Here is a 15,253-nt window from a genome sequence, read left to right on the forward strand (position 1 = left end):
TTCTTATTAGTTATGATAACTTTTATTTTTTGAAATATCCCACCATAAATATGATTACTTAACATATTATGTTAATCAAGCTTTTAGCTACCATACTTATTTGTTTTTCTTTACTAAAAAATTAGATTATAGAAAATATTCTATTTTTGTACACTGTTTTAATGTTTTTACAATCTAATATCACTAAAAGTTATTAATAACTAAGTTTTACGCTATTTGTATTTTCTTATAACGTTTGAAAACCGATGAGCCTTGTAATTACTCGGTCATGTAGATAATTATAGTAACAGTTACTGTTTCCGTAACGATGTTTTACGTAAATTTTACTTAGTTTAAAAATATTGTTTTATTTTTGAAATATTATTCATTTAAAAAATTTGATAAAGTTAAAAAACTTGACTACAAAATAGGTTTATACACTAAATTGTCTATTAAGTTATAAAAAACAAGTATTTTGTTATGGTTTAATAATTTTTTTTTAGCCGAAATATTTATAAAGCAGGCTAAGATAAAGTTGTACCTTAAAAAGCTACTGAAAAGAAGTGCACAAAGAATTGCTCATCGAAGCATTTAAGCACAGAAATTACAATGAAAACGTTGTCAAGTAAAATTTCAAGGCTTTTAATACTATTTCAGGCCAAACGGGGGAGAATTTTTTAATGTTTCTTCAAGCATATCCGGCCATAAATGGCATTTAGCAATTCACTGCCACACACTGCTAAACATTTTTCTCAAAACTCTACAAATTTTGTTTTTTTAGACCTACTGTGTAAAAAAATGTTATAATTTTGTTTTACGTTTCACAAAAGACTTTTTCGTAAATTTTTGTAAACAAGGATACTGAGAAGATGACACTATAAGTTTAAATTAACTTTTATATGTTTAATTCAACTCAGTAAGATTTTCTTTTAAACTCTATACTATACTTACTAAAATAATTTTCAAGAAACAAGCTTTGTATAATCTTAAGACACATTTATTAATAAAAAGACGTATAAAAGGCCAAGACGGTCCTAAAAAATTGAAGAGCATTTTAAAATACTATTTACAATACAGAAAAAAAATCAATAAAGTAAAAGCTACTAAAAAAGATCAAACTGTTTTTCAAAATCGATTAACTTAAAGGCTACAATAAAGAAAAATTATGATCCAAAAAACACATACAATCATAATTAATTTCGTACAAAAAAATGACTAAAACAGTCACAATAACGTTTTAATAATCAAAAATTTACATTATGTTTTCAAAAATAAAGTTTTAACCGTGACATTTTTTCGCGTGGCCTGCTTCAACAGATAATCAAACAAAAAACAGAAAGGAGTAAGAAGTCCTCGCAAACGCGCGTATAACCGCAACCGCAGTGTTTCCAAACAAGTTATTCTAAACGTAATCAACTTCTTTGTCGGCCGGTCTTCTGCCAGGTCTCAACGCCCTGTAGCTTTCCCTGAAGCTCTCTCTCATCCTTCTGACTCCTCTGCCGACACGTCTCGACATGTAATCATCTTGATCGTCGTCCTGCGTTATAAATTGTTTTTGTTTTTGTGCTCTAACTGAATGTAATACAGTTTTAATATAAAAACTTCAAGTTTTATACATAAAATATATTGTAATAGCAATGACAATGAAATTGTACTATACAGTAAATTATTATCAGTAACTATTACAATTAGAGTTTAATTCTTTTAGAAATTTATTATTTATTATATTTAAATGGCTATTTATATTAATTATTATAATTTTGAACTCCAAATTTAAATGTTTTATACAAAGTTGAGTTCTAAAGGAATGATAAATAACGAAACATGAATTTTACTTAAGTTTCAAATCTTTATTACAGTATCCGACAATGTTTAAGTTTATAATTAAACTGATAAGAAATTTTCTAAACTGTAGTAAATATATTTCATAGAAACAACATAATTGTTAATTCAGAATAGTAACAATTTAATAAGGCTTAAAAAGAGTACAATAAAAAAGTATTTATTTTAAGATACGTGTAATAAAAGACACAAAAAAAATTTTAACAAATTTTAAAATACAACTATCGTTACACTATAGATATGATTGTAAGTGACTGATTATTCAACACATTCTTTTTGCTTGTAAACTAGTATGAACACATAAAATACTAACTTCATCTACGTACGAACCGCACCACATGACAAGTCCGCCGACAAACCCGAGTATGAGTGCGGCCCAGCCGAGAAAAATTGACGTACCGAACACCCAAACTTGTGGTCTGTCCCCGCTTTGCGCTGTTTGGAAGTTGCTTATGGAGAAGGCAGTGGCAATCTGTTGACAACATGATAGATTTGAACAGCTTTTATAACTATTAGATATTTTTTAAAAATATTGAAAAAAGTTCTTAAATTGAACAAACTTATTAAAAAAATTTTATCTTTTACTATGCCAATATTTTGATTTGTTTTATTGCATTAAGTAAATATTAAAAGTATACATATTTTTATGTTGTTGAACTCTGATTTGTAAATATGTATATAGTCTACATATTTTTTTTTTTACTTATTTCAATTAAAAACTTAGTTAGGGTGCTAACAGCTGATTTTACATTGCTAAATCCTTAATAAAATTTACGAAAAAAAAATTAGTTTATACATAAAGCAGCATACATCTAAATTTTGTATAGGAAATTGACTATTTATAAATGTATATCATTATACAAATTTACATAAAACTACGATTATTCATGCTTATCTTATACTTTTTTAAGTACTTGATATTTTTCAGTATCTGTTATTTTGTATTTTATAGTTTAAATGTGCTTACTTAGTTTTGATCAAAAATAATTTTAATCGTATATTCAAAACTTAATAAAAATCAATTGATTTTACTTTATATTTTAAAGTAGGGGTAGGCAAATTTTATACTCGGCGAACCAGACTTACCAAAAAAATTATTTCAAATGGTCGAAAATATTACAAAAAATTAAAAGATCACGGGCCGTGTTGTTATGGGCATTATGAAAAAAAATATTTCAATGAAAAATTATAACTGAATTATCCTTTAGTTACTTTATTTTCTGAAAATAAAATTTATAGACCATTCAAAATTATTTAAAGTAAGAAAAAGTAGTTTTATTCTTAATGTACAGGTTGTTTTTTAAACTAAAATATACGTCGTATCTGATTGTCGTACTGTTCGTACCACCCTCATGCTACCAAAGGATTGACTTTTTTTAAATTTAACTTTTTTTTGATTTTAAACTAAAACTTTAATATAACACTTTTTACTTCTTACAGTGCTCAGTAAATTTGCCGTAATTAGAGTATTTTTTAATTTAAAGGTTATAGATATTCTATACTAAAATCTTCGTTCATCTGTTATTGCTTAATTAAATGCTAAAAATTATATAGTTTAGTACCGCTAGATTTATTAAATCTTAATTTGTTACGGCTCTACTTTATTTACCACAAAGGTAGGACCATATAGCACCTATCTACTGTGCCTTGCTTTACACAGTTTAAGTATACATCTACATGTTTAGCTTCAAACTTTTACTACGCATAAACGTACCATTAATATTTTGTAGACGAACTACAACCTTACTTTGTCAAGATTTAAGCAAATCTCATAAAACAGTCAGAAAAAACACATAAATTGAAACAACCCATGAATTACAACATTATAACACTTTTCATGTACAAACTTGATTAGCGTAGTACGAAACGGCGATTCCAATGCAGAATGCTGAAGCGAACCACAATCCGGCTGCGACCTTGGACATCTTGCTTTTCATGTCCTTGTTGTCTTGCAGACACGCCGAGCACTCGAGACCGATCACGGACAGGGCAAGTGCTCCGAAACCGAAAAATATGGTGAAAATTGCAAGACTGCGTCCCACCTGAAAGTGAACAGATTATTGTTTACTGGTAAACCGAATCTGATGTTTTTTATTCTAGAATAGTTAAACTTAAATATAAAGAGAGTTTTGTAAGTAAAATACAATTAACAGTTATTTAGTAAGCTGTATTCAAGTTTTTTTTTTTTGCAACTTTACAAAAAAAAATTGTCTATTGACAATAAAGAACTTTTAGTTTATTTTTTCAAATTTAACATACCTGCAATTGCGTGCTGAGTCCAAGGAATTTCGCGTCCCAATCATCGCATTGCCACTGACCAGTTGACTGTCCTACACATCTCGCCCACAAACCTGAGGTATTAATTATTGTCATAATATCCAAAAACACTACACAAAGCGTATAGTTAGCCTCAATCCATTTAATAAACTATTTTTGAAAAAGTTGTTTGAAAATAGTAATTGAAAGGAACTTAATTAAATAAGTATGCAAAAATCAAAATAAATTATTACTTGTGAGTAAACTAGCTAAGTTTAGCTTTTTTTTAGTATATACACTAAAAGTTTTGAAAATTTTTTTTTAACAATGCCGTAGTTATAAAAATAACTTTAAAGATATTTTATTCAAATTGTAACAAGCTTAAATAATGTACATAACTTTTCTTAACATTTTAAAGAAAAATTTAGTTTTACCACCAATTTTGTTCTTGTTGAAGTAATTAAGAACTTAAAAGATTTTACTTCTACAGTTTATAATTTTTTGTTCTTTCTTTATCAATTACATGTTTCTAGACTAGGATTTTATAAACATTTTTAAAAATAACTACTAAACTTGAGTATAATACCATAAGATGAAATTTTTATTTAACTGAATAACGAAGGTTTTATTGGCTCTAATACAACGTCAACGATAAGATAGAGTCAACGTCAAAAATAAATTAATATAGTTTAACCTATAAGTTTATTTAATCTATAAATAGAAAATTTTGAAGCAGTTAGGTAACAAAAAAGTTGCTGACGACAAGTATATACAAAACAATTTTTGTAAGACTTTAAAAAACTCTTGCTCTGCTAAATACACATTATTATAAACATTTTTATTTTTATTAAAATCGTAAATTTTAGATATTCAATAAATTTCAGTATTTATTTAAGTTTTAAAAAATGGTATGTTTTAGTAATAATTTTGTATCAAAATAAACATATCAAATCAGCGATGAAGAGCATAAAATTGTAAGAACTAAATGAAAAGTAAAAACTTATTCATAGAAACTACCAGATTCAGTAGTACTGCTAAAATTTAAATAGCTAAAATTTAATTTATGTGATTTAAGTTTAATTAATTTCTAAGTTTATTTATTTATTAAAAAGTACTGTTTGTTATATGTTTAGATAAAAAGTGTTATACTTAAGGGTTTTGTTTTAAAATTTAGGTAGAGTAGGTCAGGGATAAGGGTACAATTGTAATTACTACTGAACCGCTTTATTGTTACGGTTTGTTACACAAAACGGTAGAAGTAAATCAAAAACATTGCAGCTGGCTTGCTAAACAAAACAGTAAAACATTTACCTTGGTGGAGGAAGATGGCTTCGACGATCTCTCCTCTGGGATCGTTCACTCTCCACTCCGGAAGAAATATGGCCACGCACGACAATACGAAGGCGAGAAGAGCCAAGCTGAAGCCTGAAACCTGTAATGCTCCGTTCATTACTTTGTGTTTTTTATTTAAAGTCTAGAATGCAAAGTCATGTTGTAATTTTAAGCCAGTTGTGTTTTTGTGTGAAAATTACATATATTTTTTTCGGAATGTATTTTTACAAAATGAGTTTGAAAGTACTGATCTGACATTTAGTTATTTCTATTTAACAGTATTTTAAAAGTATTTTATGTACATTGTACAATGCTTTGTAGCGTAAAAAAAGCTTTGTATGTATTAAAAGATAACAAATGGTAAACTAAACTAAATAAAAATACTTTTTTTTTGTTTTTGACAGTTGTAACATAATATAAAAAAATTGTAAATAACAAATAAGTGACATAAATATGACTTGTACTCTTTCCTAAATGGTACTTATATTACTGATGACACACAACCAATCAATGTTTTTCTTAATTCACTACCTTTACGCTAAAACGTCACAATAGTTTTTAAAACAACAAATACTATACTAACTAAGGTAACAACTGTTATTTAATTTATATAGATTAAGTTTTTAAATATTTCATCATACTTTTATTTAAAAAACTACTTAAAATTTTGCATTTTTTTATGGTTGAATAATAATTTAATATTATATTTTTTTGAACTGTTACAAGTTCTATGTTAATAAAATAAAGTTTTAAAACATACGCTAAAATACGTTTAACATTTTTGTATTAAATTGAATATATAAACAGAATTCACTGCGGTAATACATTTCAAACAAAATCAGTTTTTGAGTTTTTAAGTACTAGGCACTCGTACATGAAAGCGGCTTCCCGAAAAAAAATCAGAATTACATTAAATGGCAATATTTTGCAAGATGAACAAAGTAAAACTACCATGACGTTATTTAAAAGGGTTTAGTCAAATTCACAGCGGGCTACGAGCTTTTTGGTGTGAGAAAAACAAAATTTTAGTTTTTAAGTAATAACTTTTTTTCATCTAGAGTTTACATTTATATAAGTCACTAACATAAGAAAAAAAAAAACTTTATTTGAACTTTACTCAATTTTATATTACACTGATTATAAAAAGAAAAACAGTTTAAGCAGCAAACATATTAGTAAAAGATATACTCAAACCTTTTCAAAAGCTTGCAAAAGTAGAACTTTATCAATGTGAAAAAATACCATATAAATGTGACAAACTATAAAACTGTATTGTACAAATTTTTATGTAAACTTAAATAGCATTTATGAAATAATCAATTTTATCTGTTTGTATAAACATAATCGCTTAAAACAGTGTCTTTTAAATGTACAATATCCGCCTACATAGCTATAAACTTGAACATAATAAATAACATAACTTTGTAAAAACTTACTCCTTAAAGTTTGTCGCTAACAAAGTTTATAAGAGTTTGTAAAACAAAAATTTTCAAAAAATACTGAAAAACTCACACTGAAAATCAGTTTGAACAAAAAGTAGGGTTTAGAGTGCTCTTCAAAATTGAGTGCTTTTTTAAACAAAACGATAATTTTTCACAGCAGCTGATCTTTTATATTGTGCTTTACGATCGAAAATAAAGACTAGCTTGGTTTTTTTCCATTATTACGAAAAAAAAGCTGGTAAAAGTATTCAGACTAAACATAAATAGTGTACTCCTGTTTCCAATTTTAGCTCAACTTTCAAAATTCATTGTTCTCAGCAGAAAAATTTTAGATTTAAATGTTAATCCGAAAGTTATCTAAGCGTAACTTTTTTTTGCATGATTAAATATACTTACTGGTGTTAAACAAAACACCTTTGTCAAATTCTTAAGTATTTTGATATTTTTAGGTTAAAACACTCATAAAAATATGTTTTTAAGCATAGTTTTGTAAAATTAAATGTTTTGGACGTAAAATCTTTAAACACAATAGTTTATATATATTTTGGGAATATTTTAATATCAAACATAAACATATAAAATTAAAAACATATACAAGCTTTTAAAATTAGTTTGTTTATATGCAAGCTAAAATTTTATTTTGTATATATTTAAAGTTTGTTGTTAATAATTAACAACCTGTTAATAGATATAAAAAATGATATTGATTTAATGAAGAGTAAGCTGTAAAATCTCTACTTTCTACAACACAATCTTAAAAACTCGATGTCAACTCAGCACAGAAAAATACTTAAAATTGGCCTCTCTGAAACCCCGACGACTTTCAGCTGCAGGCGCAAACTTTAAAGAAAAAGGAAACGCCCGAGGCGATTACCCACTTCTAAAACTGCCGACAACGCCACCAAGCGTCAGCTTGTTTCCCCTCTTTTTTCTTTCGGATGCGCATGATTGGATCTGTTTGCTTTGCTGAGCTCCCGATGATTCTCCTGGTGATTTCAGCAAAAACAACTTTTTTTGCGTATTTACGGGAGAAACCCGCTGGCATTATTTTTGTTTATGTCTTGTTTACACAGTAGTACAAATACTTGGACAATATGTAATTTTCAAATTAAAAACAAACGAGAAATTATTAAATTGAGTTAGAATTGTTTTTTTGCTCGTTTTTTTCCAAAGACAAAGTTACTTTCTTATATAAACTGAAAATTTTCTTTCACAGTAAAAAACTCATCAAAAGTTTAAGGTCCTTTTATGATAAAGCTCAATTTTATTACTATCGTTATCTCAATGTATAAAAATTTATAATATCTTTATTAAAGCTATTTGCTTTAAAAGCAATTAAAAACAGCAAGTATTAGTTTATTAAAACTATCAGTAAGAGTTTTAATGTTTTTTAGCGTTTGGCTTTAAGCTAATTATTTCAGAAAGTTAATCTTTAGTTAAAACAAGTTTTAAAAACTTAAATTGTAAACCGAAACATTTTAGTAAGTTATTAAATTTTCAAAAACTTTACTTTATATACAACCACCACACTATGAGTTATTTTGTACTTAATAAACAAATAATATGCTTCAAAATACTTAAAAACTTTTTTACTTCCATCTTAAACCTAACTGATTGTTTTAGGTTGTTAAAGTAGGAAATTTATGAAAAAATTATTAGTTGTACAAAAAGTCGTATACCGTTTTTATAGTTGGTGTTTTTCTATTTAAAATAAAAACTTAATTTAAGGACTTCAAAAATTTTTTGCTAATACTAAACATTAACAATTATTTAGTTGTCGATTTAAAAAGTCTTTTCTGAAGTATCATAACTTTACAGTTAAATATTGCTACTATGATTTTTTCATTTAAAAAAAAATTAAATTTAGAAGTTGTTAAGTTTCTAAATTATAACAATATACATTTGAAATAGTTGTATGCATAAAGCTTCTAAATGTTTAAACTTTTAGAGTTTTTATAATTTCACAAAAGTGTAGTTTTGTCTTAACTTATTTTTTAAAACAAGATCTTTAACAAAGTTCTTAATAGTAAGTAAATTTTGCACTAAACATCAGTTAAACTCCTAGCGTAAATCTCAAAAAATATTAGCACCTGATTAGTGAAATTTAATACCTATCAAATTAAAACAAACATTTGACTGGTATCTACAATTTTTTTTTAATGAACAAAGCTTAAGTTTTATATGCAAGACTAAAAATACATTGATCTAATAATTTAAGTTGATCAACCCTAACTATAACTACAATAAATTTTAAGCCATTTTTTATAAGAATGAAAAGTAAAAATTCTCCTTATGCAAAAAGTAAGTTGTTACTGCATCAATTAAAGACTTCCTTAGCTTATATTCAAGTTCTTTCTATGTTAACTATTTTTATAAAACAACGACGTAGTTTTAACTTGTTTAAAAGTTATAGTTATATAGTAGCTACATGTTTAGTAGCATGTATATTTTTAACTAAAATGTAGCAATAAAAGGAAGCTTTATATACATTTCACGTCGTGGTTTAAAATACTTTCCCATGGTATTAAGTTTCAGGGAAAATATACATTTTTTCGTACGCTGTAAAAGTTAAGAAAATATGAAATATTATAAATTTGGTAATAACTTTAATCAAAGCTCGTAAGGAATATCGGGGAATATCGTTTTACGCAATTACTAGCGTTTTATTTCAAAATGCCAAACTGGTAATAGTCACGAAATGACGTCGTCAAAACTCAGTGACACTTTTTTTATTAAGGTCAAATAAGTTTGTATTAAACGGATTTATTTGTTTTATGTTAAAATTATATACAAGCTTATATATAAAATTTTAAAACTTATAAATCGAAGAATAGTTTTGTGTTATTATGTTTCAACTTTTAATATCAAAAACAAATATGTAAATATGTCTAAGTATTTAACTATTCGTTTTAGTTTTTATTAGGAGGTCGTAAACTTAAATTCTGTTTAGTAATATTTTTATAATAATTAAAATCTTAAAAAGCTGTCTTGGACATTACATTAAACTTTTATGGTGTACGACTCGATGACCAAAAGGTTTTTTTGCACACCAGGTCGTTAGACCAAAGTTTTTCAGCGTATTTTTTGTCCCTCAATAAACTATACTAATATATATTGAAAAATAATAAATGTTCCTTTAAAATATCAAAAGCAACATAGTGTTTAGTTTAAAAGGTGACTAGTTGTACTTAATAAGATTGAGTTTAGTAAAATAAAACTTGTTTTAAGGATACCTTATACTTTTTAAAAAAGTTTTAATAGTTTTAAACTTTACAAAAAATTGAGCTTGTAAAAACCAAAAAACATTTTTAGAATTAAACTTTCATCAATGCATCACAAAAAGAAAGTTGCGCCTCAAAGTTCAATTCAGTTCAGTACTGACTAATATAAACACAAAATCAGATCTGTTTTGGACTCATTTGACTTTGACCTTGAATAACTCAAGCGTCTTATTACATTTAATCTTGCATAGAGAAGAAAAAGCTAAGCTAAACAAGTGCATGTGATACTTAACTGCAAGTTTTTACACTTAAGTGTTTAAGGACAAATTTAAAACATTTTAGATAAAGTTTTCCTTGCAGGTAAAAATACATAAAATATGTAAACATCGACGTTTTAATTTACTCGACTTTAGCCAAATTAAAATTTTCTCAACATGTATTTTTTACGATTTCTCAAACAGAAAAAAAATTTTTTCGAGTTTACTAGTCAAATAAACATAGTTTTAAATTACATTTACCCAAAAATTGAAAAAAATAAAAAAACTTTTCTAATAATACAGATTCGTATTAATTAAAACTAAATGACTACTAGACTACTTAAACATTCATTTGTCTACATAATTTGGGCTTATTTTATGAAATTTTTATTAAGAGAAGTTAAATACATGCTAGATAAGTTTAGTCTGGTTTAGAAGAAATAATTAAAGCTGTCATTTCTACAAATAAGTTCTACTCTTCCTTTATTTTATAAAAAGTTTACTGTAAAATAATACACCAAAGTACTGAAGACATCTTTTAAGAGCTGCTAGTTTTACCTTAATTGTTAATTGTATTCATACTATGTGTTATAAAAAACTACTTTTTTATGCTAAAAACTGAAATAGCAATATATACACTATACATACACTATATAGCAAAATGTAATTTTTATGTTACAAAGTTTTATAATGTATAAGATAATAAATTTTTATAGTTACTTTAAATCTAATGAATCTAAAACAAGCTATTTTGAAGCAGCTCAAATCTTAATAAATTATTTTTTCAGTATAGTATTAATATTGTTTATATTAGATAATAAATTAAAACAGATGCAAGTAATTGGTATACAATTTACCAATTTCAATAACTATAAATTAAATTGAAAATAAGTTCGTTAATGACATCATTAATTATAAAAAGCTTAACTAAGCTAGATATTTTGTAACTGCTTTAACTATACGTTTTATTATACCACAATTGAATTTAAAAAACTGATAAACTCATATTTACTTAAAGAAGAAAAAAAACAAATTGAAAGATGTTTTATTAAAATAAACTACTTTTAAAAACACTGTTAAATTATTTTTTTAAGGTTTTTAACTTTATTAAACTTAATTAAGTTAGTAGAACCATTATATCACACTTAGATCTATAATTATAACGTTCAACAAAGTTTTGTGCATTTAATCAAAAAATGTATAAAAAATAACAATACTGATTTATATACTATATTTTTATTTATTATATATATTTTTGCACACAACTAAAAAACAAACGTTGTTTAATATTTTTATTTAACTAAACATTAGTTTCATTGACTTTTGAACTCAAACATATTCATCTCTGTTCAATGCCCGTTGTTCGTTTCTGCTTGATCTTTGCCATCTATTCGACAAATTTCTTTTGACTCGCGAGTATGACCTTTGGTAAAAATTATTAATTATGTTTAAGTTGCTGTAATAAAAAGGTTTAAATGAATTTTTAAATTATATAAGCTAACATCAGAAAATAATTTGACGTAAATATTATCTAAGTTTTAAAACAATATTTGTTTTATTTTGTTTAATACATTGTTTCATCTATTAAACGTTTTAATAGAAAAAAAGAACTAGTAATAAAAGTTAAACAAAACATTTAGTTTTTAAAACTTAGAAACTTAGAAAAGTTTAGAAAAAAATTTACGAATAATAGTTGCTTTCAGAAATTCGAAACAGTTGATTAAATGTTTTTTTTTACAATGAAAAAAATTAGTGGTAAAAACAAAACAGTAAAGTTTTTGAAACCATTAAAAAATTGTATTTTAAGTATCATAAATAAGTTTATTTAAAAATGTTGTATAAGAAAAATAGCTTTAACGACAGAAAGTAATCAATAAAAAGAGTTTGTTTAGTTATGGCTAGTATTTTGGAAGTTTTAACTTTGTTTTAGAAAACAATGCAATACTGTAGAATTTCTACATTTACCTAAGTATAAGTTTAAATTATTTGTAACCTATTTTTTAATTACTTTTGTTAATTTGGCTAGTCAAAGTTAAAAACTGAATCTATATGTAATCAAAAATAACTGTAAAATAAAAACTTACACTTTCAAAAAAAACTTTTAAAACTTCGACTTATACTGAAACAGTATTATGAAATTAGTCTAACCAAAGTAAACTACTAAAATACACCAATGTAAGAAAGCGTTACGCATGAAAATTCAACCTGTAGACCCTGGAGTCCTGACTTTCTTCGTCGACGCGGTGGGATCCGCAAGCCATGAGAGCCCCCGCGCACAAGAGAAGGAACATGGCCAACCAGCCGATGTAGATGCCTGGTCCGAACACGTGACACTGCTGGAGGGTCGAGTTGAAGGAGGCGCTCGATGATGACGGGTTGAAGACCCTGCAGGCTTCGAACTCCCGTTTTATCTGGTTATTCACATCGTTTTTGTTACAAAACATTAGAGTGTTACTTTCAACACTATAACATTATGAAAAAATATAATTGACAATTTATTTTTCTAAGACATGCAGCAACTTTTTTAAGTGTTTTAACAGTTAAATAAAATCAAATATTTTGATCACAAATAACTATTTTTTATAGTTTTTAAAAGTCAAGAAAATTTATTCTGTATATACGAAGATCCTCTGAATTTTTTTTTAATTATAACACTAAACTAAAAAGCGTCCGAGTATTATTATTTGATATGTTGTGTAAAACATTTTGTAACTTACTTATAAGACACTCAGTAAAAAGATTAAGTATAGAAACCATATACACTATGAATTTTTTGTAAACTATATAACTGTATAAAAAATATTTAGCGCTAAATAAAACTAATAACTTATATTTCATTAAAAGATTGGTGTAGTTTTACTTTTAGAAGTATGAATATATCATTTCCAAATAAGAATTTTAGATGAAAAGCTCTTAAGTATTGTTTTTACTAGGTTTTTGTATCGTTTATAGTGCATATCAAAATGTGATGAGAATAATTAGAGGATATTCTCATGTATCTAAAGCCACAAGTTGTACCAACAGTATAAATTCAAAAATAACGACTTGTAACAAAGATAATAAAGCTAAATTATCGTTAGAGAAACATTTTCTTTGTGTGACAGATACAAAATTTCAACAAAGAAAGGATATAAATTTAACAAAAGACTTGGTTCTGTACACCGTTTTGATAGCAGCTTAAGAAAACAATTTTATTTTGTGTCTGCAGTTTACCTTATGCTTCTTATTAAAAAAAAGTGTTCTTGCTACAATATATATATCTTATTAAAACTTAAAAATGTTTTACTTATTAGTATTAATCATAAAAAAGATTAAGTTATTTTAAGAATCTTTTTAATTATAAAACAACTTCACTTAGCGAGTAAAAATAAGAAAAGCGTTGATTATTGTTTCTAAAAGTCAACTATTTCATGAATAAAACCTAAAGTTTACTGTGATGCAACCTTTAAAGAAATTAAATTTATCACAAACTAATTTCTTATTTTTTTAACATATGAACTTAAAGCTAATAATATACAAACAATTAACTGAATATAGCTATTAAATTGAAAGTATAGATTAAATACAAATGCTTTACAAAAACAACGTTTAAACATTTGATTAACTTTTAAAATATATGCCGTTTCAATTTATCTTAATATAATCACAAAATAAAGTTAAAAAGTATAAAAGCGATTTCACCTGTATAAAATGCTTACGTGGAATGCAAAGTAGGAAGCAGCAGTCCCAATACCGATTCCAGCAAGAGCCCAAAAAATTCCAGCTAGATATCCAATTTTTTGTTTAGCGGGCAGATTGTCTTCCATAACAGAAATGCATTTAACTGCTAGAAAAGAGGTGACAAGGGCAATGACAGCAAATACAATAGAAGCCATAGAAAACCCACGAGCAAACTATCAAAAACAAAACGATAGCTGTAAATACTTAATGCTTATTCAATGTTTTGTAACTTGTTACTGATTTCCAATGTTTAGATAAAAATATGTTTATTAACTGAATAAAAGCTTTTAACAATCTATCAAAAAGTAATCAAAACTTGTAAACGTAGAATATTTCTGTTTCATGCTTAGGTCACGCAATAAAACTTAGTATTAGTTTACCTTAATTCTGTCAGGTAGTCCAAGTAAAAAATTGTCGTACTGGTCACATTGCCACTGTCCCGTAGTGTAAGACACACATTTACTCCACAGACCTATGTTGTTTGTTAAAGCTATTATAGTATAAAATTTTGTTTGAAAATTCACATTAAATTTTTTTTGTTGAATTTAGATAGTCCAACTTAATATAGGAATCAATAAACATTGTTGAAAAGTATTAGTTGATTAAAGTAGACATCCTGAGTAAAGCTTTCACATAAAGAATTATACACTTAAAAAATTTATCGTAAACTCTTTCTTGAGCAAACATAACAATTATTATTTATTATATTATAATTAAGAAAATACAATTCTATAAAACATAATTTCAAAATTTAAGAAGACTTCTTTTATATAGTATTTTGTTTTATGAAAGTTATACTAAAAGTTTAGAACCTTACTTGAATATTTTTTTATTTCTTTTTTCATTTAAAACAAAATTATATTTATACCAGAATGAGTCCTGATAGCCTGGATTATGTCATCAGAAACATCATTTTGCCTCCAGTTGGGTATCATGACAGACACAACCATTATCACTGACCCAAAAACTCCAAGCATCAACCCTGTACCTTGTATAATCCCATTCGCCATTACAATACTAGACGTGTAAATAAACTGTGTTTTTAATATATTTTTACGAAGTATTTTGTAACTAAAAACTAATCGAAAAGTTCTGTTCTACTAAACTGTTAAAAAACAACGAAAATACTCTTTAAAATTTAAAAGCGAATTATTTAATTAACAAGTTGTAAAGTTAAAACTTTAGTTTCATTGTATATATTTTT

At 26.0% G+C, this 15,253-nt stretch overlaps 2 protein-coding genes across 2 annotated transcripts in view; both read right to left on the reverse strand.

Moving 5' to 3' along the window:
• Positions 1 to 955: 955 nt before the first annotated feature.
• LOC145829481 (claudin-1-like) lies at positions 956 to 5,571 on the reverse strand. The gene is made up of 5 exons (XM_082937284.1): positions 5,389 to 5,571; positions 4,081 to 4,172; positions 3,669 to 3,863; positions 2,135 to 2,293; positions 956 to 1,516 (listed from the first exon to the last, which is right to left on the reverse strand). The coding sequence occupies exons 1-5, from the start codon at positions 5,525 to 5,527 to the stop codon at positions 1,382 to 1,384; spliced, it is 720 nt and encodes a 239-aa protein (XP_082793410.1). The 5' UTR covers positions 5,528 to 5,571; the 3' UTR covers positions 956 to 1,381.
• A 2,150-nt stretch (positions 5,572 to 7,721) lies between these two features.
• LOC145828493 (uncharacterized) overlaps positions 7,722 to 15,253 on the reverse strand; it is a 23,529-nt gene continuing 15,997 nt past the window's right edge. Inside the window, exons 7-12 of the mRNA XM_082936248.1 lie at positions 14,918 to 15,066; positions 14,430 to 14,521; positions 14,028 to 14,222; positions 12,535 to 12,740; positions 11,665 to 11,752; positions 7,722 to 7,889 (exon numbers count right to left, since the gene is read on the reverse strand). Coding sequence (XP_082792374.1) covers positions 7,722 to 7,889; positions 11,665 to 11,752; positions 12,535 to 12,740; positions 14,028 to 14,222; positions 14,430 to 14,521; positions 14,918 to 15,066 — 898 coding nt within the window. The remainder of the gene's footprint in view (positions 7,890 to 11,664; positions 11,753 to 12,534; positions 12,741 to 14,027; positions 14,223 to 14,429; positions 14,522 to 14,917; positions 15,067 to 15,253) is intronic.

The sequence above is a fragment of the Thalia democratica genome, chromosome 2 (genome assembly GCF_965202585.1).
Source record: "Thalia democratica chromosome 2, ktThaDemo2.hap1.1, whole genome shotgun sequence".
Lineage (NCBI taxonomy): Eukaryota > Metazoa > Chordata > Thaliacea > Salpida > Salpidae > Thalia > Thalia democratica.